This window comes from Pyrgilauda ruficollis, unplaced genomic scaffold (genome assembly GCF_017590135.1).
Source record: "Pyrgilauda ruficollis isolate IOZ18807 unplaced genomic scaffold, ASM1759013v1 scaffold20, whole genome shotgun sequence".
NCBI lineage: Eukaryota > Metazoa > Chordata > Aves > Passeriformes > Passeridae > Pyrgilauda > Pyrgilauda ruficollis.
The window spans coordinates 1,091,615-1,117,419 of NW_024519207.1; the positions used below are offsets into that span (position 1 = coordinate 1,091,615).

The 25,805-nt window shown below is 38.8% G+C and overlaps 1 protein-coding gene across 1 annotated transcript in view; it reads left to right on the top strand.

Annotated features, from left to right (window-relative positions):
* Positions 1-823: 823 nt before the first annotated feature.
* Positions 824-25,805, top strand: part of LOC121353296 (complement C4-like) — a 41,422-nt gene continuing 16,440 nt past the window's right edge. The window contains exons 1-25 of the mRNA XM_041467035.1: positions 824-888; positions 2,377-2,569; positions 3,553-3,733; positions 4,376-4,446; positions 4,759-4,844; positions 5,535-5,617; positions 6,749-6,836; positions 9,265-9,370; positions 9,545-9,668; positions 9,987-10,102; positions 10,825-10,992; positions 12,024-12,221; positions 14,026-14,217; positions 15,556-15,705; positions 16,126-16,252; positions 16,626-16,697; positions 17,534-17,734; positions 18,502-18,613; positions 18,839-18,909; positions 19,748-19,887; positions 20,694-20,906; positions 22,159-22,210; positions 22,647-22,727; positions 23,782-23,985; positions 25,607-25,682. Coding sequence (XP_041322969.1) covers positions 824-888; positions 2,377-2,569; positions 3,553-3,733; positions 4,376-4,446; positions 4,759-4,844; positions 5,535-5,617; positions 6,749-6,836; positions 9,265-9,370; positions 9,545-9,668; positions 9,987-10,102; positions 10,825-10,992; positions 12,024-12,221; positions 14,026-14,217; positions 15,556-15,705; positions 16,126-16,252; positions 16,626-16,697; positions 17,534-17,734; positions 18,502-18,613; positions 18,839-18,909; positions 19,748-19,887; positions 20,694-20,906; positions 22,159-22,210; positions 22,647-22,727; positions 23,782-23,985; positions 25,607-25,682 — 3,170 coding nt within the window. The remainder of the gene's footprint in view (positions 889-2,376; positions 2,570-3,552; positions 3,734-4,375; positions 4,447-4,758; positions 4,845-5,534; positions 5,618-6,748; positions 6,837-9,264; positions 9,371-9,544; positions 9,669-9,986; positions 10,103-10,824; positions 10,993-12,023; positions 12,222-14,025; positions 14,218-15,555; positions 15,706-16,125; positions 16,253-16,625; positions 16,698-17,533; positions 17,735-18,501; positions 18,614-18,838; positions 18,910-19,747; positions 19,888-20,693; positions 20,907-22,158; positions 22,211-22,646; positions 22,728-23,781; positions 23,986-25,606; positions 25,683-25,805) is intronic.

The window sequence follows — 25,805 nt, forward strand, 5'->3', positions numbered from 1 at the left end:
TACCTTTGATCAAAACTGGTTCTTGTACAAACAGTTATTCTTCAGATGAGCTTTTCCCCCCCTGCTTATCAGTATCCTACTTTTTAAGATGTGTTTCATGCAGTCTGGAATGACTTCAGTTGATGACTCATCTTACATGTTTATGGTAAGATGAGATTAATTGCCCTCTGGAAGAGCCCAGTGTCCTGGGCATGAAGGAGAGTTGGGCTGAGTGGCTCAGACAGAGGCATCAATTTCATTTGAATTTAAATGAGGTTAAAGCAGGTGAATGCCTCCAGGCACCACAGACTGAGACTGAGTTGTACAGGTAGATTTCCAGCACAGTTCCTTTGGTGCTGTGTAAACAGAAGGAACTTCCTCTCACCTTTGCTGGACCACAGAGAAGCCTGGGGTTAAATAAAGGCTTAGAGAAGGAACCTATCACCTGTATTTGTCCCCATTTAGTAATACTCTACAGCCACTCTTGAAGCCACAGTGTCTTCTTTGATTTTGGGATGCCTTTGCAGTATTTGTGAAAACTTCTCTCTGCACTTGACTTTTAGTTGCTATCATGTGAAAACATTGAAGCTGGGAAGAGAATGCATGAACAAAAAAAGTATAAAATTGTGACTTAGTCCATAATGTTTCTCTCTAGGGTATTACTGTGTGCACCACCAGCATGTCCATTGCTATTGCTTGCACAGCTTTGCAAGTTATTAATAAATAACCAGGACAGACAACATCATTTGCTGCAATGTGCTGTCAGCCAATTTCCTACAGCCAGCACCTGGATTGATGGTGGCTCTTTGGTGCTTCTGTTTTGCAGATGCTGTAGAGTGTTGCAATGGAAAGGCTGGTATTGTTGGTGAGCTTTTGTTTGCTGCTTTCCAATACAGAACAAGCACCATCGTAAGTATATTTTATTACAAATTTTTCAATCCTAACAAATCTCTTGAAAGTGAAGGTAGGAAATAGTCTCTCTCTCCCATTAGAGAATCAAAAAAGCCAGGTTCTTGGACCACTGAAAATGTGTGTAACCATAAATAGGTAAGAAGTAAAAAAGCTTAAAACTACCCTTTTAAGGAAGAAATCTTCTCTCAAGTACCAATAATTAAAAATGTACAACTAAAGTATATTGTTCACTCTCTTATTGCTGTTTGCTCATTTATTATTTGTGACATTTATTGGATTGAAAAATCTTGAGGGAAAAAAACCCTCTGTAATTGATTTATTCATTGCAGAAAGCAAAGTTTTAACTTCTGGGAGACCTTCAGTATTTTGTATTTATCCTCTGTTTCAGTGGCGATTTACATATAGCCAGGCCTTGTGTCACCTTTTGCTAGAGCCAACCGATTCCAAGAGAATGAAATACCATTTTATTTCCTGATTTTTATACCTCACCTTTCATTTTATGCATTTAAGAAAGAAGAGGGTTGTTTTGTTTTGGTTTTTTTTGAAAAATAAAAAAGGTAATTATCCAATCAATTCTGATAATAGAAAATCATTCACCTTTCATTTTAGAAATCTTCTGCAGAATAATGATTTTCCAAAAGCACCTGTCTTGAGCTCTGAACTGTTCTTTGTCTGTGTGACATCATAGGTGAAGAGACAGGACTTGGCTCTTCACACAGTTCTCTGATTTTTGTAAAATTGTTTTGTGTAAAATAGACTTGAAAAAAAGGAGAGCAAGGATAATGATCTACATTTTAAAGGTCATGAAATCAATTACTAAGAAGCACCAGAGTAGGTCAAGAGTGAAGGAAAATAATAAAGAGGAGAAAAAAATCCCAACCAATTCAGCCTCCAAATCAGCCCTTCCCAGAGATGTGGTCTTACCTTCTGTGATCTCTCATTTCCAAGATTGCACAGTGATATTGCAAGGAAGGTCAGCTACCTGTAACCCCATACATATGGTTATATAGAGAATCTATACCTCCTGACGCATTAAAGCATAAACTGGCATAATGTGGGTGATAGTACATGAAGATACATAATTTTGTAGCATTAATTGTGTATTTATTAATATGTATTCATTGTCTTTTAATGCATGGCCTTGTTCTATTTCAGAAATTTGAGTTTATAGAGCTTTCTCTGAGTGGCGCCAGGTTATAAATTGCACTGGTAGTCCCTGGGACATATTGCAGGGTGTTTTCTCTTCTATGTATGAAGATTGATGTTTTACAGGATTTAAATGGGAAAGTTCAGAATTCAGAGATCAGTTAGAGAAAATTATTTTCTTTTAACCTCTACTCTGACTAACAAGGGCAAATGGATTAGGTGATCTCCATAAGTCCCCCGCTCAGCTATTTTGTGAGAGCCTGTTTTATCTTTAAAATTCATATAGTTTGGACATTCTTTGGACATACTGGACAATCTGTTTATCTTCTGTTGTTTCAGATTTCTTATTACTGCCCCAAATGTGGTGCATTTGGGCACACATGAGACAATAACAGTACAAGTCCACGGGGCACAGAGCCCTGTGCAAGTTACTGCATTCTTCAAAGATGAGACGAAAAATCAGCTCATATCAGAGAGGATCTACTTTAACCTTAATCAAAATAATGGCTACCAAGAGATGAAAAAAATAATGGTGAGTCTGCCATCACAGTGATTTAATATTTTTTTTTTTTAATTTTATGATAAAAAGCACATAGTCTCTACTTGGAATAGGCTGGAACTGAGACAACACTGATCCTGAGAGACACTGACAAAACGAATTCCAGTGACAGCAGCACCCTATTCACCCAACCAGCTAATAAAACAATGCCTAATGTAATTTCAGTGGTGATTGTGAATATTCTTTTGTGCCCATATAACAAGCTCAAGATTTTGTCACATGGTGATAAATGAAATTTAATTTAAACACATTTAATTGTTTTATCATTGTTGGGTTTTCTGCCTCACTTAAACTATGCATTCAGGCCTTTGGGTTACTACTGGCCATTTTACAATACAGGAGGTGTAGTCTCTCAGACAAAAGCCTCTGTTCTTTCTGCAGATTTTTAAGTTGATTAATTCATTGCGTCCTCTGTTGCATCATTTGCTCCTGGCACAATTCTTTGAAGTCTGGCAGGATTTATTTCAGTAGCGCTAGTTTGGGCTATTTGGTTGGGAAAAAAAGCACACAGCAATATTCAGTTTAGCTCTGGTTAGTTACTCCCAAAGCTAACAGCAGAGCTTTCCAAACGGGTTTCTGTCAAGGGTGATGTTTAGAAGCAGCAATCTCATAACCAAGATTTTAGCATAAATAGCAATTACAGGATATGTGATAAATGGAAATCAACAGGCATGTAGACTGAGTTCTCTTGTCTGGAGTTATTGACACTGAACAGAAGAAAGTGTATTTCTGTGGTGGAAAATGGATGATAGAGAGTATTTCTACTTAAAAAGAAATATTCACCTAGTAAGAAAGACATAACACCCAATAAGAGATATATAATTGCAAATCTTATGTTGAATGGTGCTAATAAGATTATTTAAGCACTCCAGCTGTTATGGGGTCTCAGCTATGTGGTCCCAAAGTTACCAGGTTCATTTCTGACTCTGTCGGGTTTTTCCTTTTATTCTCTTCAGGTCAAGCCAGGGAGGCTGCAGCAGAGCCTGTTCAAGAAGAGTAATCTGCCGTATGTTCTACTGGTCACTGAGAGCAAGGAGCTCCCTACGGCTGCCAAGAGCACTCGCATCCTCCTCTCCTCCAAGAAAGGCTACATTTTTATCCAGACGGATAAGCCCATATACACACCACGTTCCCAAGGTTAAAATAAAAATGCTTCTCTTAAGATGTTGAATATGGATGTTACAAGGGCAGGATTAGAAAAAGTAATAATGAACTGGTTATTCTGGCAGCCAGGGCTTCTGCAGGGTCTGCTCTGCACATTGCAGCAACCCCTGTGGAAATGTCTCCAGAGCCAGCCACTTTTAAGGAAGACAGACCAAATCTGCTCCTTTTTGTTCAAAAAGGTTAATGATGACTTCCCTTTGGAAAAAAAAAAATCATGAGAAATCTGCCAAACACCGAACTCCTACTGCTTCTGCTTGTAGCCCCAGCAATGTTACCTTTGCTCTTTATGACCACTATTTCTTTGTTACCTACCAATTTAGCTAACAAAAGAGGGAAGTAAAAAAAGGGTTAGAGTTTAGTTTCAAGGCTCAACTGCAGAAGGAATAAAAAAAGCAAGTGAAGTTCCCTGAGTCATTTTCAGAATTTGCTCCAAAAATGTATCCTTCCGAAGGCTATGCAAGAATGCAATAATTTTTTTTAAATTTCTCAGACTTCTTTTCACTAAAAGAAAGTGTTTTATCTTAAATTCAGTAGCTCAGTTTACATTTTGCAATGATATGCATATAGAAAGGCCAGAAAGAAATTTGTGAACATATTTATTCCTCTGTTAAACAGTCAGATACAGGATCTTCATTCTGGACAATGCTATGAGGCCGACAGATGACACGGTGACAGTTGCTGTGCTAGTAAGTATGCAAAAACACTGTTGATGAGTGCTTCTTCAGCACAGGAGCTACAGAAAACCTGTACAAAACATCCAAGAACACAACAATAACTGGGACTCCTCTCCAGAAATCTTTATTTGCACATGGTGAGATATCTGTAGTTATTTTTGGCCCACATCAGAAACATCGAGATATATGACATGTGAATACTAAAGTAGGAAAGTAAGCAAAGCATTTTCTCTTACATAGGACTAGGATATGACCTTGAGCTTTTGAATGTAAATGTCGGACACCTGGTGCATAATTTCATGTTTGCTTCTTCTGTCTCAACAGAATTCCAAGGGAATGGTGGTTAAAAAGTCAGACCGGAAAATAAACACAGTGTTTGGTGAACACTTTGATATACCTGACATTGCTGAGTATGTTGCTGCTGTGCCTTCTGCATCAAAACCTGTGGATTAAGATTCTTAACTGCTAATTTCTTGAATTGCCTTTCAAATTTGTCTTTCTTTCACCACGGGGCACATATGGAGCCTATGATCAGTATCTTTTTACCTTTAAGCATCTAATCTTGGAGAGATGAGTCAAGGATTTACTGTTAATAGGCTGCAATTAGCAACATGTATCCTGGTAAAGAACAATTAAACTGCTCAAATATCTGCTCATATGTATGGCTGCATTCAAGCACTTCTAAAAGGGCTAGGCTGCAAAATGTCACTTATTATCTGTGATTTCAAACAGGCAAGTTTTTTATTAACATTCAAGGTCTTCTGGCATGCTGGCTTGATTTTGATATCTGAGTGAAGATAAGCTATAGGAATAGCTTATATAAGCTATATTTGATGAGTTCTCTGTTTCTTTGGACTTTTCAAAGGTAGTGGTTTGCAAATATGTTATCTTGCACTTCCTTGTACTTGTTTTGAGTGTTTCCTCATACATTTGGAAATATGTTGCTGGCTCCTCCCAGTGAAAAGAAAACCATTAATTAATTAGTTAGAGATGAGGTCAAAGCAAGGAAAATATTATAATTCAGTGATGACTTATATGTTGGCATCATAAAATATCTGAGGAATTGTAATTAACTATTTTCTGCTGAATCTGGACTTTAGGCCTGGAACTTGGAAAATCAAAGCCTGGTTTCATCAACATGAAATGTCTAATGTTTCCACTGAATTTGAAGTTAAAAGATACGGTGAGATATTATAAAATTTGCATTACAAATATAAGGAGTTTTCACAATGTGTTAAAAATACACTGCAGTGGTTAAATCTGGCTGTAGTTAGGCACTAAGGACAACTTTAATGGTGTTTCAGTGCATCATTGCTATCTCTGATGCACAGAAGAAAAGCTCTGGATTTGTGTGGCTTCCACTTATATTAAAAAAAAAGAAACACCTCTGTTTTCATACAGATTTAGTAACTTTTTAAACACTTTTCAGACATTTTGTCACAAAACGTTGGATGGGCTCTCCTACCATAGGGAAAAAAATGAGATGAGCTCCATTTTGAAGTAATTTAAATTTTGGCTAAAGTTAAGACTGAGATGGAAAAATGAGAAAAAAAAAAAACCTGCCCATTTTGTCTCAGTGAAATTCAGTCTAGAAGTTTATTAAAGTTATTCCTATCCTCAAAAAACCTTTTTTTAAGGAAAATAAGGGCCCTTTGGATAAAGTAAAAATGTAAAAACATAACAATTTGGGATAAGAAGTGGATTGATTTATTTATACTGAAATTATACCTTCTTGTAAATTTAATGTGGGTTTGTTGTTTCATTGCTTGATTCTTTTTCCTTCAAAGACAAAAGAAAACCTTGAGATTGTATGAAAATCTCATTTTAACAAAACTTATTTTGCCTTAGCTAGTGGAGGCAGCAAAATAGTGGAGATTACTGCCTCCTTCCCAAGCAGCTGCAAGCAGGAGCAAATCACCCTGATACACCTGCAGGAGCAAACAGGTTGCCTTTGTAGGAGCAAATTCAGAGTGACACAGCTGATGCTGAGGAGCTCATACCCACACTCTACCCATTTCAGGTGGATTTACTTCAGCCTGCTCCTAGTGCAGGGCACTTCCTGCCCATGAGCAGGCAGAGTTTATCTTATTTTCATTGTAAGTGAATAAATTTTGTGTGCTTGAAGACTGCTCCACTATGTGAATCAGAGCAGAAAAATTGAAAATGACCAGTAGATTTTCTTCAGAAGAGCACTGCTAACTCCAACTAAAACATCCCCTCGGTGTAGCTGCATTGTCTCAGCCTGTGTTGCCACGACAGGAGTTTAAGGTACGTTTGAAACTCACATGTCTTTTGTCTTCTCTTTTTCATGCAGAACTTCCAAGTTTTGAAGTTAAACTCATCCCACTTCATCCATTCTACCACATCTGGAATGAAAGCTTTGTGTTTGATATCGAGGCAAAGTAGGTGTGCTCAGAGCCAGGCTGGTTAAGAGGCAGATGAGCAGTTATGAGTTTTGTGACTTTTACCTTTTTCTTGTCATAAGACTTAAGTAGCTTCTGACTTTCCTTGGATCTGATCAATCTTATATACTCTCTGTTTCCACCACTGGCTTGAGAAATCAGTGGCAAGTGCTACCTGGGTCCAGGTCATGGTGATCATATTGGAGCAAGATTTTCTGAATATTTCAGTTTGCTGTCAAAGGTGCCTATTTAGGATTATCCTCTGTGTTGCTAAACAAGATTCCAGGCAAACCAATCACCTGGTTTTCTGTATATTTTTAGTTTAAACATTTAGAAATGTTCTAAAGCCTCCACTGAATTATGTGTAACATAATGTATTATGTGTAACATAATTCAAGTAGAGCTGCATTCAAGTTTGGGTATGGAATTTTCTAAAAGCACAGTGAATTCTGTAAATAATGAGCTGATGGTTGTTTGAGAGTAATGATTTATGCAGAAAGGCTTCCAGGCAGATAAATAAAATAATCAGAGGCATTTCCATGACCATCACTACCACATCATGTGTCCATTGCTGAGCAGCAGTGCACTGGTCTGGATGTTCCACGGCTACAGAGCTCTGACTGGCCAGACCATGGGGCAGGGCTCAAAGGAAAATGAATTACACCTGATCCCATGCCAGATTAGAATGACAACAAACACAGAGCAACTTAGGAAGGCAGACAATGAAAATTTAATCCATCAAAATATTTTTGGTTGTTGAAATTTCAGGTTTCATAGGAGTAGAAATGCTAAGAAAGGGCTTATCAGGAGAATGACTAAATTAGAACTAGATACCTTGAAACTTTTGGATTTTTTCTTTTTCTAAAGAGGAATAAATGTTATGAAATACATTTCAGAACAGGCAGGTGGAAGCTGCTGGCCTTCTTTCATAGTTGGGAGAAATCTATTCCGTTTCAGAGGAGTGAGGACTATTAGACTACTGCCTGCTGTCCATGACTGTGCTGGTCGTGTTACCCAGCACACCTTGAGAGATCAGACAGAGCCTGCATCCACCTCCTTGTGCTTGCCTGAACATACTCAACTCTTCCTATCTCCTTAAATTTTTATTTGGTTCTATTGAATAATTACTCACTTTAATCATGATCGCCTGATATTGTGATATGAAGTGATTTCAAATCACTGGCTTCAGTATTTTAATCCTTTCTAAATTTTTCTCTGTGCTATTGCAGCATTCTATTTTGAGTTTATGAACTTCATGTATATTTGACTCCTCATTAACATCATAATTATTTAAGAAAAATTGGCATTCAATAACTGGATACCATTCCTTTCCTTATTGGAAAAGGTCCTAGTGGTGCTACACAGGCCTGCATGACTTTCACCAAAATCAGCATATGGAATTCCTGATAATTGAACTTATTTCTCTAAACTGGCCATGCATGTAATGAAGTTACTTGGTGTAATTGACTATTGTTTCCCATTTATTAGCTCTGACATTCAATGCAGTTTTCATAAGACCTGTCTCTCCGTTGGCTTTATTGGTATAGATCAGTGCTGCTGATCACGTCAATTCGAAAGAGGCTTGTTTAAACAAAAATAAGCCATTACAGGACTGAGGTGAAGCAGGATTTCCACAAGTAAAAGAAAACACCCTGGCCATGACGGGTCTCACGTAGCACGTCGCACACTGTGCTGCTGGAAGATGCCCTCTGCCAGGGCTTTCTTGAGTACAGAGCCAGGTGCAACAACATGCCCTATCCTCTCTCCCCATGACCATTATTAAATGTTCAGGGGTGTTCTGGCCAGATGCTGATCTGGAAAATATTTCACTTACAAGATGACTTTTCTGCCATACTGCCTAGATCTGTAGGAGTGGTGTGGGGCAGATGATGTCCACTCTACCCAATGCAGGTGTTAGAATATCAGCAGGGAGGGTCTTCCTGCTGTACATCTTCAGAGGTACCAAGTATTTCATATCAGTCCCTGAAATGATTCTCTAATCTCTTATTATCTGTGCTCTGCTCATGAGGTGTCTCATACAAAGGAATTAGCTGCTCATCCAAGCTAAATGGGATGAGCGGTGTAAGACCTCTCTGTGCAACTTAAGTTCTCATTAATTTGTTAAAAAAAAAAGAAAAATTGACTCTAGTGAAATTTTATCAGCTGATGTCTCCCCATGTAATTCTGCCAGTGTGACTTATGCTATAAATATCTTTGCGTTTGAAACACCAGTTGGCACAAAGATCAATAAAAGTTTTCATGTTTGAGTTGCAAGAGAGTGGGACTAAATTTTGTTTTAAAGCTATGAGTTACAAACAGGATGCGTACAAATATTCCAATATTTTTTCAGCACAAAATGATTAGTCAGCCCTACGCTTGCTTTTTATTAAAATAATGATCCCTCTCCTCACTTTTTTTCCTTCCAAAGGCATTCTTATGGGAAAGAGATTCAAGGTGCTGCATACGTGCGTTTTGGCATAATCGATGAAAGTGAGAACAAAATATTTATTCCAGGCCTGGAGCAACAGCTATCAGTAAGTATTCAGTGAAACTACTTTGATTTATCCTACCTGAGCTGAATATTGTCAGAAATTCTGGGAACTTACAAGTCCATAATACTGTAGCTGTGATAAAAGCAACGCTTTATTTCTAATGGCAACAAACAAGTAAGGCTGTCTCTCTCTTCCCTTTTTTTTTTTTTTTTTTAGATCCAAAATGGAAAAGGAAGAGTTACTTTAAATACACCACTTTTGGAAGAGAAATTGAGAAAGAGTATTTCCACTCTGGAAGGGTTTCATTTATATGTCGCTGTTACCACTGTAGAAACTGCAAGTGAGTACAGTATGGCTTGGCTGATACAGTCTGGAAGATTCACATTGATCTTTCTCTGGTGTAATCTGTTATGTGGGGAATCTGGTCTCACTGGATCCATCGTTGCTGCAAAGCTTGTTCATTCTGTGGGGAATTAACTGGAAGAATCTTAGATGGAAAGAGGCTGCTCAAGCTCCAAGTTGCAGATGACACTAGGTAACTTTAACTCTCACCAATAATTGAAAAGGAAAACAAAATCTTTCAAAAGATTAGATGTCCAAAGTATGCAAGTCCATAGTTAGGGCTCCCATAGCAACACATACTGTTTGATGTTAACAGGTGGTGAGATGAGGGAAGAGGAACTCAGCAGTGTGAAGTTTGTGAGATCTCCTTTTGCTCTTGATCTGTCTAACACCAAAAAGTACTTTGTGCCTGGAGCCCCCTTCTCTGTTATGGTATGTAGTGTGCTGACTGTATCTGTCTGCCTTCATAGCAGTGAATTTACACCTGCCCTCTTTCTTGTCTGATTTGCTGTGAGCTCAAGAACAGGTCCAATACAGAGCTACTCTTTGTGTGTCTGGTTTGTCCCATTGCAGTATATTCAGAGCCTGAACAGCCAGAAAATGCTGGTCTTCTGTTCTAGAAATCGATGTTGCCCTACAAAGTTTTATAAAACATAGTAGTCTCTTCCTCTCTTCCATATCAAAAGATTGAAACAAGAATATTGTAATAAAATAATACCATATTAAATTAAAATTCTGAAGAGTAAAAGAGGGTATTGCCTTTTTAAACAAACTTGAGTTTATGTGGCTTGAAACTTCACACCTTTGATTTTCTATAGTTTTCTATGAAGAGTTGAAGTCAGAATATTACCTTATAATAGTCAATGACAAATATCTCTGGGACCTGCTTATACCAAATAGATGCCAATTGAAAATCTGGAGCATTTTGTAATCTGTATTCACAGATTTTTGCCTTAACTGAAGACCAGACGGAGTCAATTGCTATCCCTTTTTCTCAAAGCTCAGATTTTTGCATGCTGGTCTGTACAGTTTTATATTTTTTCTCAGTTCAGAAAAATTATAATCAGAAATTATAATTGCTTCTTGTTTGTGTCCATTTTTTAAATATAGGACTTCCTTTAAATAACAAAACTTTTTTTTTTTTTTCCCAATAGGCATCTTCCACTTTTGTTGATGGTACTCCTGCTGCCTTCCTGTTTGTCACTGCCACTGTCACCTTGCCTGGAAAACCCCCAGTGAAGAAAACTGCCTTCTGTAATAGAGAGGGTCTGGTCTCCATTACTTTTGACATCCCCAGAGATGCTCAAATGCTTGAAATAAAGGTAAAGAAAATCCAAGTGTCACCCTGTTCTTCTAAACCTTCTGATATTTACTTTTTTGTAATAGAGTTCTCACGTACTTTTCATGTAAATAATAATTGTTTTACATTCTTTTCTAGAAAAAGAAAAATTTGATAAACTGTTTACTTAGCCAGTGTACTTAAAGAAGTAACAGTTTCATTCTCCAATCCTAGTCACTTTTAAAAGTCTATAAATATTAGAGTTCAAAACTAAAATATACTCTTTTTACCTTAAAAATTCCAGCTTGTGCGTATCATTCATTTCGTGTCCTATGACAACATGCAAGCATCCATGTTTAAAAGGATCCCACTGAGAATTTCTCATAAGACAATTATAAACAACTGTGAAGATTATAATTTTTCATTTGAATTACACAGAGCGTGGAACATGATTTCGTATATGACCTGCAGATCCTTGTCCAGTTTGTGTAAGATTTGTTAGACAGAGCCGGGGTCTGAGGGATGTCTCAAGTGAAGGACACTCCTGTAGTGCCATCAGAGCCTTGGGAGTACATGCATTGGTTATAGTGATACATTTTTGTGTTTTGGATGTGCATTTGCCTGACATGAAGGACAGAAATGGAACTGCAAGGAATATCACCACATAAAGTGATAGAAAATTAAGAGGAAAGTGAAGGAAAAGGTCTTGAGCAATGCAGAGAGTCAACTACATCTGCCCACTCAGAGGGTTCAGTTATGTCCACAATATAAAATGGGGGGAAAAAATTGTCTGAGTACGAAATCACTTTGAGATTTTTGATCCATTAGTTCTCATTTAGAAATGGCCAAGGGTGAAAATATCAAATCCAAATACAGCAAGGGACAAGATGGGGTAAGAGAATAAAGTAGTTAGAATCCTGGGGTTTGATGCCACATTCTGCTAATGAGGGCTCAGCAACTATACGTCTCACTTCACAGCATTTTCCAAATAACCAGGCACAATATGACTATTGGTGACACTATACACTGTCTCCTGTGGAACACTTTACTCACTGTTCTTTTCTTCCCTGACAGGTAAAGGCTGAAGAGGGTAAACAAAGGTTGGAAACACCTGAAACCAGTCTCAGAGCTGAAAGATACCAGTCTGCTTCTCCAAACTACCTCAGCATCAGCATTCCACACACTGTTGTGGCACCTGGAGATACCTTACCCATCACCCTGAATGATATTCGTCAGCCTGGCAGTGGAAACATTGGCTATTTCTACTATATGGTAAACAGAATAGTACCAAACCAGTAATTTCTTTCAGAAATTATGCAACATGGAACATTTATTGATACAAGGGAAAGCCAAGGGAGTCCATCAAAGGGCAGGTGGGATGATTGTTGTTCTGGCACTCCTGACCCACCAAGACAGGCTGAGGGAACTGAGCTTGTTCACTTTGATGAAGAGTTAATAGCAACATAAAACTACTTGAAGAGGAACTAAGGTATAGTGAGGACAAGATGTCCTAGGTGGTGCCACACAATCTAACAAGGGACCAAGGTTCAAAATTATGGCCTGTAAGATTCATTTTGGGAAAATCTATTCACTAGTGATGAGTGCAATATTGGGAGAGGTTCCCCAGAGAATTGAGATTTTCCAGTCTTAGAAAAATTCAACACTCAAGAAGAGAAAACTTTGCCAGTCTCACCTAGTCTTATCCTGGTGATGTCTCATCTTAGGGCAAGCAGCTGGACTAGAGATCTCCACAGGACCTTTTCAGAAATTATTTCTATGATTCTGCTGGTTTTTATACATTTGCACATATTTTTGGGCATGTAAAATGTATTTATTTTGCTGAATGAGACAAATTTGTTTGTGGGTACATGCCAGGAGTGAATCTATTGAATATAAAATCCTCTCCTCACTCTCTTTGTCCTAATTTCCCTTGGCAGCCTAAAACTCACAGGATGATAAGTACCAAGATAACGGTTCCCATTTATTTTTAAAGGGACTCTGAGGAGTATTTATTTTGCTGAATGAGACAAATGTGTTTGTGGGTACATGCCAGGAGTGAATCTATTGAATATAAAATCCTCTTCTCACTCTCTTTGTCCTAATTTCCCTTGGCAGCCTAAAACTCACAGGATGATAAGTACCAAGATAACGGTTCCCATTTATTTTTAAAGGGACTCTGATATATTGAAATAATTGTATCCCTTAAATTTAGGTTTGGGGGTTTGTTTTCAATGGATGATGTATCAGAGGGCTGGAATTGGTGCTGCCAGTCTTTGGGAAGGTGTAGTGCTGGGCAGGCAGGACATGTGGGAGGGATGGTGGCAGACACTGCTGGAGCTCAGCAGTGAGGGTCTTTCCCAAACTGGTCATCTTAACAAAGGCAGTGAGGATTTCAGACCAGGCTGTAGTATGCATACTTCCTGAAATCCTGTATGTTTAGGAAAGCTTCATATTTTGTTCAGGGAAGAGCACCCTCACTCCTGCCCCTCTGCCTGTTTTTCATTCCTCTGACCACCCACAAATACAGTTGAAATAATGTAGGAAGGAAAGAGTTAAATAAGGAAGGATGGGCTGAAATCAGTTCAAGATGAGTCTGTGGGGCTTTATCCTTAAACCTCCTGCTCCAACTCTTTCAACACCACCTGAAAGATTCAGTACTGATTACAGATTCAATAATGCTGATATCTTCCTAGGTGTGATGACCAGTCATGGTAGAAGACTAAATTTTGTCTTCTCTCTGGGTACCCCTTCTCAAGTTGTAAGACTGAGTGGAGGGTGACAGATTTGTGTTCAAACCTGACCAGTGTAGCAGAGATCCACCACCACAGTGTGCAAATCATCTCCAGGCTGCTGGTGTACAGCTTGGCACTCAAAACTGTTAGTGCCATTAGAAGAGAATATATTTTATATAGAAATTACCTCAGTAAAAAAAAAAAAAAAAAAAAAAAAAAAAAAAAAAAAAAAAAAAAAAAAAAGGAAGTTTTTTTTTTTTTTTTTTTGGTTTTACTTAGGCAGCATAATGCCCTTTCTGGGGCATAGTCACAGTATTTTATTTCTCTTTGTTTCTGCCTTGCAGGTTGTGGCAAAGGGACAAGCTGAGCTTCTGGGAAGGGTCCCATCCTCAAACAAAATAGTAAACCTTAAAATCACTGAGAAGATGGTGCCTGCCTTTCGGTTTTTAGCCTACTACTTCATTGAGAATGGGGGCCAGCAAGAGATCATCGCTGATTCTGTGTGGGTGGATGTCATGGATGTCTGCGAAGGAAAGGTGCTTTCAAACAAAACTCATGGCTTCTGTTGTTACATTCCAAAATTTTTTTTTAAAAGGGGGTACTGGCAGAGCAAGTGCAGACCTGGAATTATAAACTGAGACATGTCATTTTTATTGAAATGGAGCCATCAGGAGTCGTGCCGAAAGGTATATCTCAGAAAGGTTGTGCCTCGAAGAGATGAAAAATACAGTTTCTTACAGAAAAAAATCACCCTCTCTGAGTGTCTATGTTTTAGAAATTCACAAGAAAACACTGATAGAATTGTTGAGGGGGAAGAATCTCTTTGTAAGTTTGTCTTTTTGTAGTGATGTGTGTCGCACAATAGTGAAGGCATTTATTGGGGAAAAGTTATGAATTTGAAGTAATTTTTCAAGCTTTTTAATTTCTGATAAAAGTAATTTTCTGAGTTTTGGTACACTTTAAAAGCTTTTAAAAAGAACAGTTTACAATAGAAAATGAAGGGTAGACAAAATGGGAGGCCCTCTAAGCCTTTCTTTCATCTTCCTTCTCCTCTTCCTCCTCCTCATTTTGGGACCATAAGGTAAAATGACAAAAAAACAAGACACATGCTATTTCTCCCAATAGCATGAAACCCAATTGCTGAAAATTGTCAGCTGTCTAAAATTATTTGTTCCACTGAAAATGTTTGTTTTGGAAAAAGAATATGATAGTCCATTGGGAGAAAAATGTTTTCAAAGAAAAATCATCCATCTCCAACAGACAAACCAATCCTTCATTTATACAAGGACAAAATTCAGTAATGTTCACAGGAATTTCTAGTAATAATTCCCTAATATTTCATAATCACCATGGCTACTTGCTCTTTAAACCACAGAAGTGTGTACATCAGAACCAGATCTTTGTTTGCTCACTTATGCTAAAAATTTCAATTGAGTGATAGAAAGCAGGAAATATTATTACAGACTGGTTTAATTTGGTTAATTCTGTACATTACCATGTAATGACAAAACCATTGTATTCATGCCTTTCATGGTAATGTTTTTTCCACTGGAAAATAACAAAATTATATTGAAGACCCCAGTTGCACAAACACCTAAGACAAACTTTTAATTTCCCTTGGTGCTTAAATGTCATTGAAAGCCAACATCCAAAATTCTACAAGCCCCATCTTCCAGCTCCCCATGATTTCCTTCAGTGTGAAGTATCTGCACCTACGTGTTCCAAAACACAAGATCACAGGCAGAAACTCCAAAAACAGGAATATCTCCCAGACATTGAATGCTAACAGTCACAACTGACAGTATTCCTGGCCCAAAGATTCTTCACCTCTTATTAAAAAATATTATATTTTTGTTTCAATCTTTTCTATTTAGATTAAAGTGAGAACAGAACAAGACACATATGAACCAACAGACCAGGTCAATTTACAGATTGAAATGGACCATGCTGGAAAAGTTGCCTTAGCTGTGGTTGATAAGGCAGTTTTTATTCTGAATAAGAAAAATAAGCTTACAGCCAAAAAGGTAAGATATTTGTAAGAAAATACCACAGCAAGCAAAGTCAAGCAAATTTTTCTGTTACTAATGAGAGGATCAAAATATAATTAATGACTATTAATTGCCTAGACAACACTTTGCTAAATTTGAAAATGTCTTTTCTTTTGCAAATTGAGATCTATTTAAGATGAATTGCATGTTTAAGATGAGTGGTATATTTAAGATGGGGATTTCCATCCTATGTCATGCAAACTTGTACATTTAAAAAAGCATGGCTTGAAAGCACTCCCTAACTAAAACATCCCTCAGCTTTAATCTGCTTCCCCATGCAGCTTGCACCACCAATTTCTCTTGTTTCTGTGAATCAAAGGCTACAGGAATTGTTCTGATATATGTATAAACCCTTTACAAGCATGTACAGTCCATCTGTGCCATTTTATTTGGCAGGTATTTAATGCTATGAATTCATATGATCTTGGCTGTTCTGTGGGTGGTGGCGCAAATAGCATTCAAGTTTTTACTGATGTTGGTTTGGCTTTTATATCAGACACGATTCAATCCAGCATTCGGGAAGGTAAGTGCAATTTGCCCTTCAGAAATCTGTGTGAGACCACTATAGATCTGGGGAAACTGACTGCTTAAAAAATCAGGAACATTTTTACTCTTATGCTGTAAAATCTCCTTTGCCTTTGGATTTTTTTTTTTCTGCTCTTCCACCAGATGCTGGCAGCTCAGATATCCCAGATGGTGGGTGCTGGTCCTTTGGTGACCACCTCAGTTGGGGCAGGCAGAAGTTGGCTAGGCTGGAAGATCTGTGGGACTCTCCCTCAAATTGTGGGTGTTCTGTCAATGAAATGGGTCCTAAGACAGGTCTTCAGGAATTATGTGAATGATCAGGCTGTTCCTGTCATATCATCGTGACCAAGCATTCTGTTCTGCCTTCCCAGGATACAAATGCCACCAGGGCAACAGAAGGCAGAAGAGATCTTTGGACTTTCAGAAAAAAATGTCAGGAATTGGTATGTCTGTTCCTCTGGATGGTCTGAAAATCTTAGCAGGGGGAGGCAAAGGGATGTGTCTGGGATCTAGGGGGCAAGAAGTGATGGCATAGTGAAGGATGCCATTCTTACTTCCAGTTCTTGCATTACGTGGCATAACCTAGCACAAATGTGTGTACTATGCTGCGTGATGCATCATTCATCAGCACAGCTCAAAATATAAAACCAAATAACGCCTATAAATGGAAACTAGTTCACTGCTTTATAATCCCAAATGCAAAGCACTTCTAGTAGATTACATGTCATGTCATCAGTCACCACTTTGAGGTTTTCAAAATCATTTGTATGGTCAGAAGATGTTTCATAAATCCTTTTTTTCCTTGACATTCTGCTTTGAAGCTGTACCAACTTTGGTGCTTTGTGCTTCAATTAAGAGAAGAGTCAGTATAACATTTGGTATAAAATGTCACTTTGTGCAAATTTTTTTTCTAATTTTCTTGCCAGAAGATATGAAGGGTTTAAGTTCGTTTCTTCCTTTCTTTTGAAGTGAGACTCTATTCAAGAAAGAGAACACCGAAATTGCTATTTCTATTAAGAATTCCAACCTGCAAAGAGAATTCAACTTTTAATTCAGTCTGACTGGGAAGAGAGGGCTTAGAACAGAATGTCTAGGGTGCCATAGAGCCTATGCTTTCCTCCTGTGTTTGTGGACTGTTTTCAGGGTCCCAGGCTGAAGCTTGGCTGTTGCAATAGAAACTGATGCTAATGGCAAAGAATGACAGGATTGAGCACAATGAACACCTTTACACTGATTTCTTCTTACACAGCACTAATTCTGGGCTTTAATTCTATTGCAGCCAGCAAATACCAAAACACTGCTCTACTAAAATGCTGCCAAGATGGAATGAGATTAAATCCCATGAGGTTTCCTTGTGCAAAAAGGGTGAAAAAGGTGTCTGGTTCCCGGGAGTGCAGGGACGCATTCCAGGACTGCTGTGAGAAAGCCACAGCCCTCAGGAAGCAGGCGAAGCAGAGGAACAGAGTGGGCTTGGCACGACGTAAGGGGCAGTGGCACACAGCTCTGCCACTTTCACCCTTCTGGTGGTGGCTGGGGAGAGTCAAGAGGCATTTTAGTGCTGGGGCTGGGGGGGAAATTTTCACTTCATCATTTCAGAGAGCCCCGGTACAGTGCAGCAGCCACACAGCATTGAGTCTTTCCACCTGTGCACTGGGGAGGTGGGAATGGGACGGGATAACTTTTTGGGGAGAGAAAAGGCAGGAATCACTTCAGCCACTTCTGTCCCCTCCAGTCTTGCAGAGGAACTGATGGCCCTTGCCCACACTCCAGAGGCCACAGACAGCAGAGCAGGGAAGGCGGTCGTTGTCTGCATTTAGGGCTCTAAGTGGTCTCAGATTTATGACTCTTTAATTACTGGTGCTGCTATTATATTACCAAAAAGAAAATTACTTTGCATCTAAAATGATCTCATTCTGAGTGTAATTTCTGCTACATTTCTCACAGATTTCCCCTGTCTGTCACAAGTATGGGACACTGGGAACATCTTTACTAGCCTTGCCGCAGGGGTCTGATTTCTCATTTGGTAGCATATAGTTATTGAACTTTGGGAAGAGGAACTCTCTATTTGTTCAGTGACAACCTATGGTTGCTTCTCTTTTTTCAACATTTTTCTTTAATGTACAAGATGAAACACAGATGAAATCTTTTCGTTCAGAGCATTTTTTGTGCTCTTACAAACTCTCCGCAAGACAGTGTAAGGTCAGCAGCTGAAGTCTTCCAAAAAGAAACCTTGCTCCTATTTTGCAGAATACAGTGAACATGAAGAATTGTTTGATGAAACCTCTGTCAGCCTGCGCAGTTATTTTCCTGAGAGCTGGTGGTGGAGTTTTGAAGAAGTGGAAAGCCCTGGAAAGCACAGGTACTGTGTTGCCTGACTAGCTGAATATGTTTAAATTTATACTCTCAAATGTATATAAATATCAGCTTTATGTAGTATCTGATGCAGAGGACTTCAGAATGTCTGCAAGTACTTTGTCTCCACAACTGAGGGAATATGTTTTTCTCTTAAAATGCTCAAACTTCATCACATGACAATGATTGCATTTTGTACACACCTTCTAATACATTTTTTGTCTGTTTTTAGTGTAAAAAACTTTGCTCCTGACTCTATAACTACCTGGGAAGTTCAGGCAATAAGTATATCTCCTGAAAAAGGTATAAGTACTGGGTATTTTTTTTTTGTTTCTTTGTATGGATGAATAGAGAATGTATATTTCTTAAAAGAGAGTTTAATTTGACAGAATAAAACAGTACATACTGAAAAAACACAAAGTGTTTTGATCACAATATTTACCTATCTCTTTTATGCCATGTTAAAGCCCAGCTAGAAGTTAAGGTATAGATTTATATTTATAAAAACAACATGAAGTAGGGGCTCAAAGATGATGGATCATACAATCAAAGCTGTCTTTTATTCTTTCTCACCTCCTCAGTTTAGCTTCCACATGACCAGGAAGCCACAAGAAAGGTAGCAGTAGTAACACCACTTTTCTTTGAATAATTCTGGGACCAGGTTCTGGCCGTCTCAAAGCATGAACATCTGTGGCCTCTAAGGCAGAAAAGAACACCAGGAAGCCATCAAAGGATCAGCCAAGGGCTAGACACCAGAGAGCCCAGGTTCCCGGGTGCTGCCCCCTGGGAGCTCCTAGGAGTTGATGAGGACCATGCAGCATGGACAAAGGGTCTATATTGTACCACCTGCTCTGCTGTGAAAGGGGAGGAAAACTGGGCCACATTTCAGTCACAAAACATACAAACACCTCTGCAGAATTTTAGCTATCAAAAACCATTGCAATGGTTCCAGGGGCCAAACAAGAGATAGGTCCATAGTGCAGATAATTTTAAATGAGTTCTGAGTATGTTTGTTTTCCTCTCCTGCTCGTGACCTCAGGGGAGCCCAGGCACTGAATTTTGATTAGACATTTAACTTCCTATCAGCTGATGTTAAGTGCGTAATTCTCAATTCTAGCTGGTTTTCTTTTTCTCACCCCAGGGTTCTGTGTGGCTGACCCCCACAGCTTTGCAGTTTTCAAAGACTTTTTTGTGTCCCTGAGATTACCGTACTCAGTCAGACGACATGAGCAACTGGAAATAAAAGCAGTGGTTTACAACTACCTGCCCAACGATCTCCAGGTAGTGTTATCAACAACTGCTGCACCTTGCATACCTAGCTAGCTAGATGTATAGTTTTGTAATAATTTAATGGGAATGTCCCCCTACATCCCAGACATAATGCTCTTATCTTGACCTCTTTCCCAAGCACAGGATCCAGTTCTACTTGCCTATCAAACTTATTGTATAAAGCAGATTTTTTTTCACCATGTTACATAGCAATATCCTTTGTCTTTGGGCGCTTCTCCTTGATTTAAGTAATCTGTTCCCTTTGTGCTGCCTGCTGATCTGGACAACTCCCAGATGCTGACACTGACACTTACTGACACTTCACAAGGTACACAAGATAGAGAGGTAAATGAGTGTGAGCCCACCATCCAACGTTGGTCACAAAACTCATTGAACATACAACACAGAGCCACTTTTTCTCTTTATGTGACTCCTGTGTGGTTCTGCATATGGCCACAGTTGTCACTGGGCTAGGGGCCTCCATCATCCTAAGGCTGATACTCTTTTTTTCACTTCCCATCTCCCAGCCAGCTGTTCAACCAGCATCCTCTGAACTGCACTGAATTGTGTAGAGCTGGGATGTATAATAATGAACTATCCTTTTTACATCACTTTGTTCAGGGATAAGCCAAAACTCTTTCAAGTTCAGTGTAATGAAGAAATGTCAGCTGATTTACCTTCAGAGCCCTAATCAATATCGCTGAATATTAACAGACCATGATGCCACAGAACAATTTATATTGGAAGGGGCATCCAGAGGTATATTCCTGTGCAGTGCTGCACCAGGACTGCTCTTGGGCATTGCCTTGTCCCCGCAGGTGACAGTGAAGATGGAGGCAGTGAAGGGGCTGTGCACCGCAGAGACGACGGCGAAGGCTGTGCAGCTGTCACTGCTGGCTAAGGGGAACTCAGCAACACCGGCCTTCTTCTCAGTTGTGCCTCTGACTGTGGGAGAAATCCCAATCACCATTATTGCTTTCGACCACGATTCTGGGCACAGTGATAGCATTAGGAAGAATCTCAGAGTTGTGGTATGTATAACTAATTGAGGGCAGGCACTTCACAAACTGTCCTCAAATATGACACTCACTATGTGTGGAGCTCTCGTGGAGGAAGTGAAATGGCACAAACTCGAGGCTAGAAGCAATTCAGGAAATCTGTTTTTCAGCAAGGACTGAAAGGAGGGAAAAAAATTAAGCCTCTATGTCTATTGTATATGGAAAGGTTTGTTCTCTATGGCAAAAACATCCTTTACTCATGACACAGCAACAAATTCTTCCACTGTGGCCTGTCTTAGAATCTTTAACTTCTCCATGTTTCGTGAACCTGTATGAAAATTCTTTTTTCCTTGTGAGGCCAAGACTGAAGGTCTCCATCTAGTAAACTTTTAAGAAGGAAATGCTCTCTGCTAGTAATAAAGTTAAACCTATTTTGTTCCTTCTGGTTAATGGATCAACCTTCACTCTTAACAATTGCATAGGTAAAAACATATACAAAACATGCTAACAGAGATGCTGTATTGAATATTTAATACCTTATCTCTTTCAAAATTATAAAAAGGAGGAGCCTTTTAGAAAAAATTACTTTTCAAGTGCCAACACAGACTCATTACAATACCTAAGTCATCCATGGAAGGCTTTTTCCCATCCACACAAAAAGTGAGAATATGAATTCTTGCACCCCTGGTGTCAGGTATTAGCATGTAGGTAAGGATAAGGCACAGGATGCTGGGAACCTGCTGGTGTTAAAGGCTATAACTGTTGTCAATATAGACTCAGTCTCGGAGTTCAGTGTTACACCAAAACACTAGAAGTAGCTATAAAAACATTTTTATTAAAATTGAAACTGTAGGAAGAGGGATGTGAGGAATCAGAAGGAAAGAATGTTTAAGTCTTACACCCAAGATGTACTCAGAATTTCATGGATTTCATGCATGAGAGGTTTACTAAAATGAGTCCCTCTGTGGACTTGATGGGTCACAAAGCTGAGAATAAACTTTGAAGGTTAATTTTTGGGATTTGGTTTTGGTTAAAGGAAGTTCATCCAGGAAAATGTTTCAATAGTAACATAAAAAAATCAGCAACGTTTATTAGTATTTGAGTTGGGAAACTGAAATTCTGATTTAAAAGCTGAGTTTTACCTAGAGAGAAATCTCCCTTCAAAATCACGTATTTGTGCCACCCGCTGGCCTAGTGCTTGGGTGGAGCTCACAGGTTTCTTGCAGCTTAATTTCAGGTGTGAGTGCTTGCAAACCTTTTGACTTTTCTTTCTTTAACTGTGCAGGCTGAAGGTGTTTTACAGAGAGAAGAAGAGACCATTTGCATTAACAGTGACTGTAAGTTACCCAAAAGGATTACATACAGATGAGGTTTGGAATAAGAATGAACAGTGAATTATGGGTGCAGTGAAATACTCCTTAATGCACAGATGTTCCTTTGGTTAACCAGAACTTGTCAGAAATCTCTCTATCCAATACATAGCAAAAGACTGGTGAAAGAAAAAAAAAAAGAATTCTGAATTTTTAGAATTTATTTATATAATTTTATTTTTCAAGGTATCATTCTTTATATATTAACTGGGCATCTATTTAATTCACTAATGGGTCTTAAAAAGTATTAAAAACAAGGTTTTTTTTCAAGTGTAAAATACTGCTAAAGACTGAAAATTAACTCACTATAAGAAAGACAAGTATATTTTTTTTGTAAAATTACAGTATGTTATTTATTTTTTAAAAGTCTGGATGTTGATATCTATTTATTATTTATTTACAGTGAAGTCCCATACAGTGGACCTGAGCAGACCATCTAATATGGTACCGGGTTCTGATAGCCACGTGTTTGTTAGCCTGAAAGGTAAATGTAATTTTATTGCCAACAACTTCTCCATGAGTGACAAGGGACAAACCCCTCTGTGCTGCTCATTCCTGCATGGCAAATCTCCATTCTCCTGGTTTTTCTATTATGACTCAAATGCTCTGTGCTACATGAACAGGTCATAAAACAAAACATCCCCAGGGCTGAACCAGCAGCTCTTCTTCTTTCTAATTACTCCTTCTTACTTGTAGTGAGTGTATTAGCTTTATGAGATCCATCCTTCCTTACTGTGCTTGGACTAACATTATGGGAAAGCCAGACATGAAGGCAAGAGTTCTTCTCCAATAACTTCATGCAGGGCTATAAGGAATCTGCTTTGAATTCCACAAATAAGGATGCCAAACTCTGATGTATAAGTTTTGGAGAGTTCTGTATTTTTGAAGAGGAGATATGTTCATATATTCATTTAATCAAATATAGTTGTGTGTGTATATATATATATACACTCATGCATATATATTTTAAAAATCTATAAGCAAGTATTTTTAGTAGTGATAAATACTTCCCCCCCCCACCCTCCCAAAATGTAAAATAATATATTTGTGGCACAAAGGATATTGGCTTCCACTTCAAATCCCTGTTCTAAAATAAAGGGATCATTGAATTTGTAAAGTTATAAAATTACAGAGAGAAAAAACAAAAAAACACATAAAATGTTTGTCATGATTAATCACAACCTTTTTATACCTCTGTGGGAGGATCAGGGCTGGTTTGACAAGACTTTTCCAGCCCAAACCTGATAGACCAGTCTTTCCCCCTTCCATTTCTTCCCTGACTCCAGTAGCCTGAGGACTCTTTCTCCTTCATATTCCTTCACTGTGCCAGCCTCCTTTCTCCAGCTTTCCCAGGGCCTGGCACCTCATCCTTTCCCTTCTTCAAAGAGCTTTATGAAGTCTCAGGTAGCTAAGAACAGTGCTGAGTAGTGAGGAGTATCAGGCTGGAATGTCAACCTATAATTAAGATCACCTTTCTTCATTTTACAGCAATCCGTTTTAAATAAGATACATACTATGACTTGTATTTTTTACAACAGGGAACATTATGGATCAGTCTGTTGAAAACTGTCTGAGTCTCAGTGGAGTTGAGAAGCTGATTCAGGTGCCCACAGGCTGTGCAGAGCAAACGATGGTGAAAATGGCCCCTGCAGTCTACGCCATCGAGTACCTGGATGCCAGCGAGCAGTGGGTGAACTTTAACCCCGAACGGAAGCAGGAAGCCATCAGTATGATTGAAAAAGGTAGGCAGGAAAGAACAAAACAAAGCAAACCAACCAGAGACCAAAGGATGGGATCCCGTTATCCATTTGCACTGCACACTGGCTGCAGCTGCCTCCTGAAGGAGTACCCGCTGTCTTACCACAGCCTCACAGAAAGGCCCCTGGCAGTGTACAGACGTGAGACATGAGGGACAAAAGATGTGAGGAGGGCTTAGGACACTAATTTCTACCATCTGGCACTGGATGGTATTGACACTGACAGTCCATTCTCTCTGTTGCCCAATTTAGAAGTAGAAAGTAAAATCTGAGCTGATCAATAAAAATTCTTTTCAGACTAAATGGATAGCAAAGGCCAGCTGTTCATTGCCTCCAAATGTTCAAAATCAACCAAGGTAAATCACATCCTAAAAATGTTTATTCTCAAAGTGGTTCATAGACACTGCTTAGGATAGCCAGCTGGGATGCAGACATCTCTGTCTGTGGCTGTCAAGAGGAGTATGACAAAGGAAATTCCCAGTGCTAATCATGATATTGACACCTTCCCTTGCCCAATACTGTATTCACCATTATGAATGCTAACACATCATTGTGAATGATAGCTTACATCATTATGTAAGCTAGGACTTCAGCAGTCTTGGGCCAAGCCAGGGAGGGAGTTTCCTTAGGGAGAGGACACCTGCTAGTCTTTTTCTGGAAGACTCCACTCCAAGATGTGATCCAAAGCTGGTATTAAATGTACAGCAAAGTCAGGACCACAGTATGTGGAAATGTTCCAGCTCACAGAACCAACAAAGGGAATTGTCAGTCTTGGAGCAGGTACAGCTCATCTTTCTAAATATACTGCCGCTTCTCTTTCCCCTAAATCACAAATCAAACCATAGACCTACTGATAAAACAAAAAGCACGATACAACAATATACTGGTGTGCTTATGGCTTAAAGCAGTACAATGCACTTGTCATTGTGATCTTCAGAAATGATAAACTCATTTCATCAATGAAAAACAAATGTAGAAATACAGATTAAAAGCATGCTAGCTGTTGCTGCTTGGAGATCTTTGCCTATTTATCAAGCCTGCCAAAAGTGACATGAGATCCTGCTAATAAGTATTTAGTATTATCAGCATCATTTAGTGCCTACATTACGCTTTTATTTATTCTTATTGAAGTTCATCAGTGTAAAAAATTAATTGTGTGGCTACAATACAAACTTTGTCAAAATAATAGTAGTTGAGATCAGAAGCCACAAGTCACGATTTTTCTAAGACTGTGTCTGACTCAATAGATGATGTTTTTGATTCAATGCACCATAAAATCAACACCTTGAAAAGTTTTCAATAATGGGAAATGATTTCCCAATATTCACTACACATACAATGTTTTATAACCATAGGTATCTGCAGTTTTCAGGTTATTTTCTTGGCTCAATTAAGTCAAACAAGACAGAGAACCTTCTAAGCCTGGTGATTTTTCTGTGTCAAATTCTGTTGACCCAGTCATTTCCTCCTAAATGCCCCATTGAACACCTCCATAACTCTTCCACCAGTCAAACAAAACATGTCCATTATAATGCAAGTCATGTAGGAAAATGCCCAAGAAATATGCGTGTTCTCTGAACAGTTATGTGCTCTCATGTTCATGCAGGTTACATTAGGCTGCTTGAGTTTCAGAAGGAGGATGGCTCCTATGGAGCATTTCAAAGAACCCCCAGTAGCATATGGTAAGTGGTTTTCTTTTCCTGGGGTTTAGTTTTTAGGGTTTTGTTTTTGTTTATTTGGTTGGGATTTTTTTTTTTTCTATTTACCTCTATTATCATTTGATGCATCAGAAGTTTTTCTTTGGT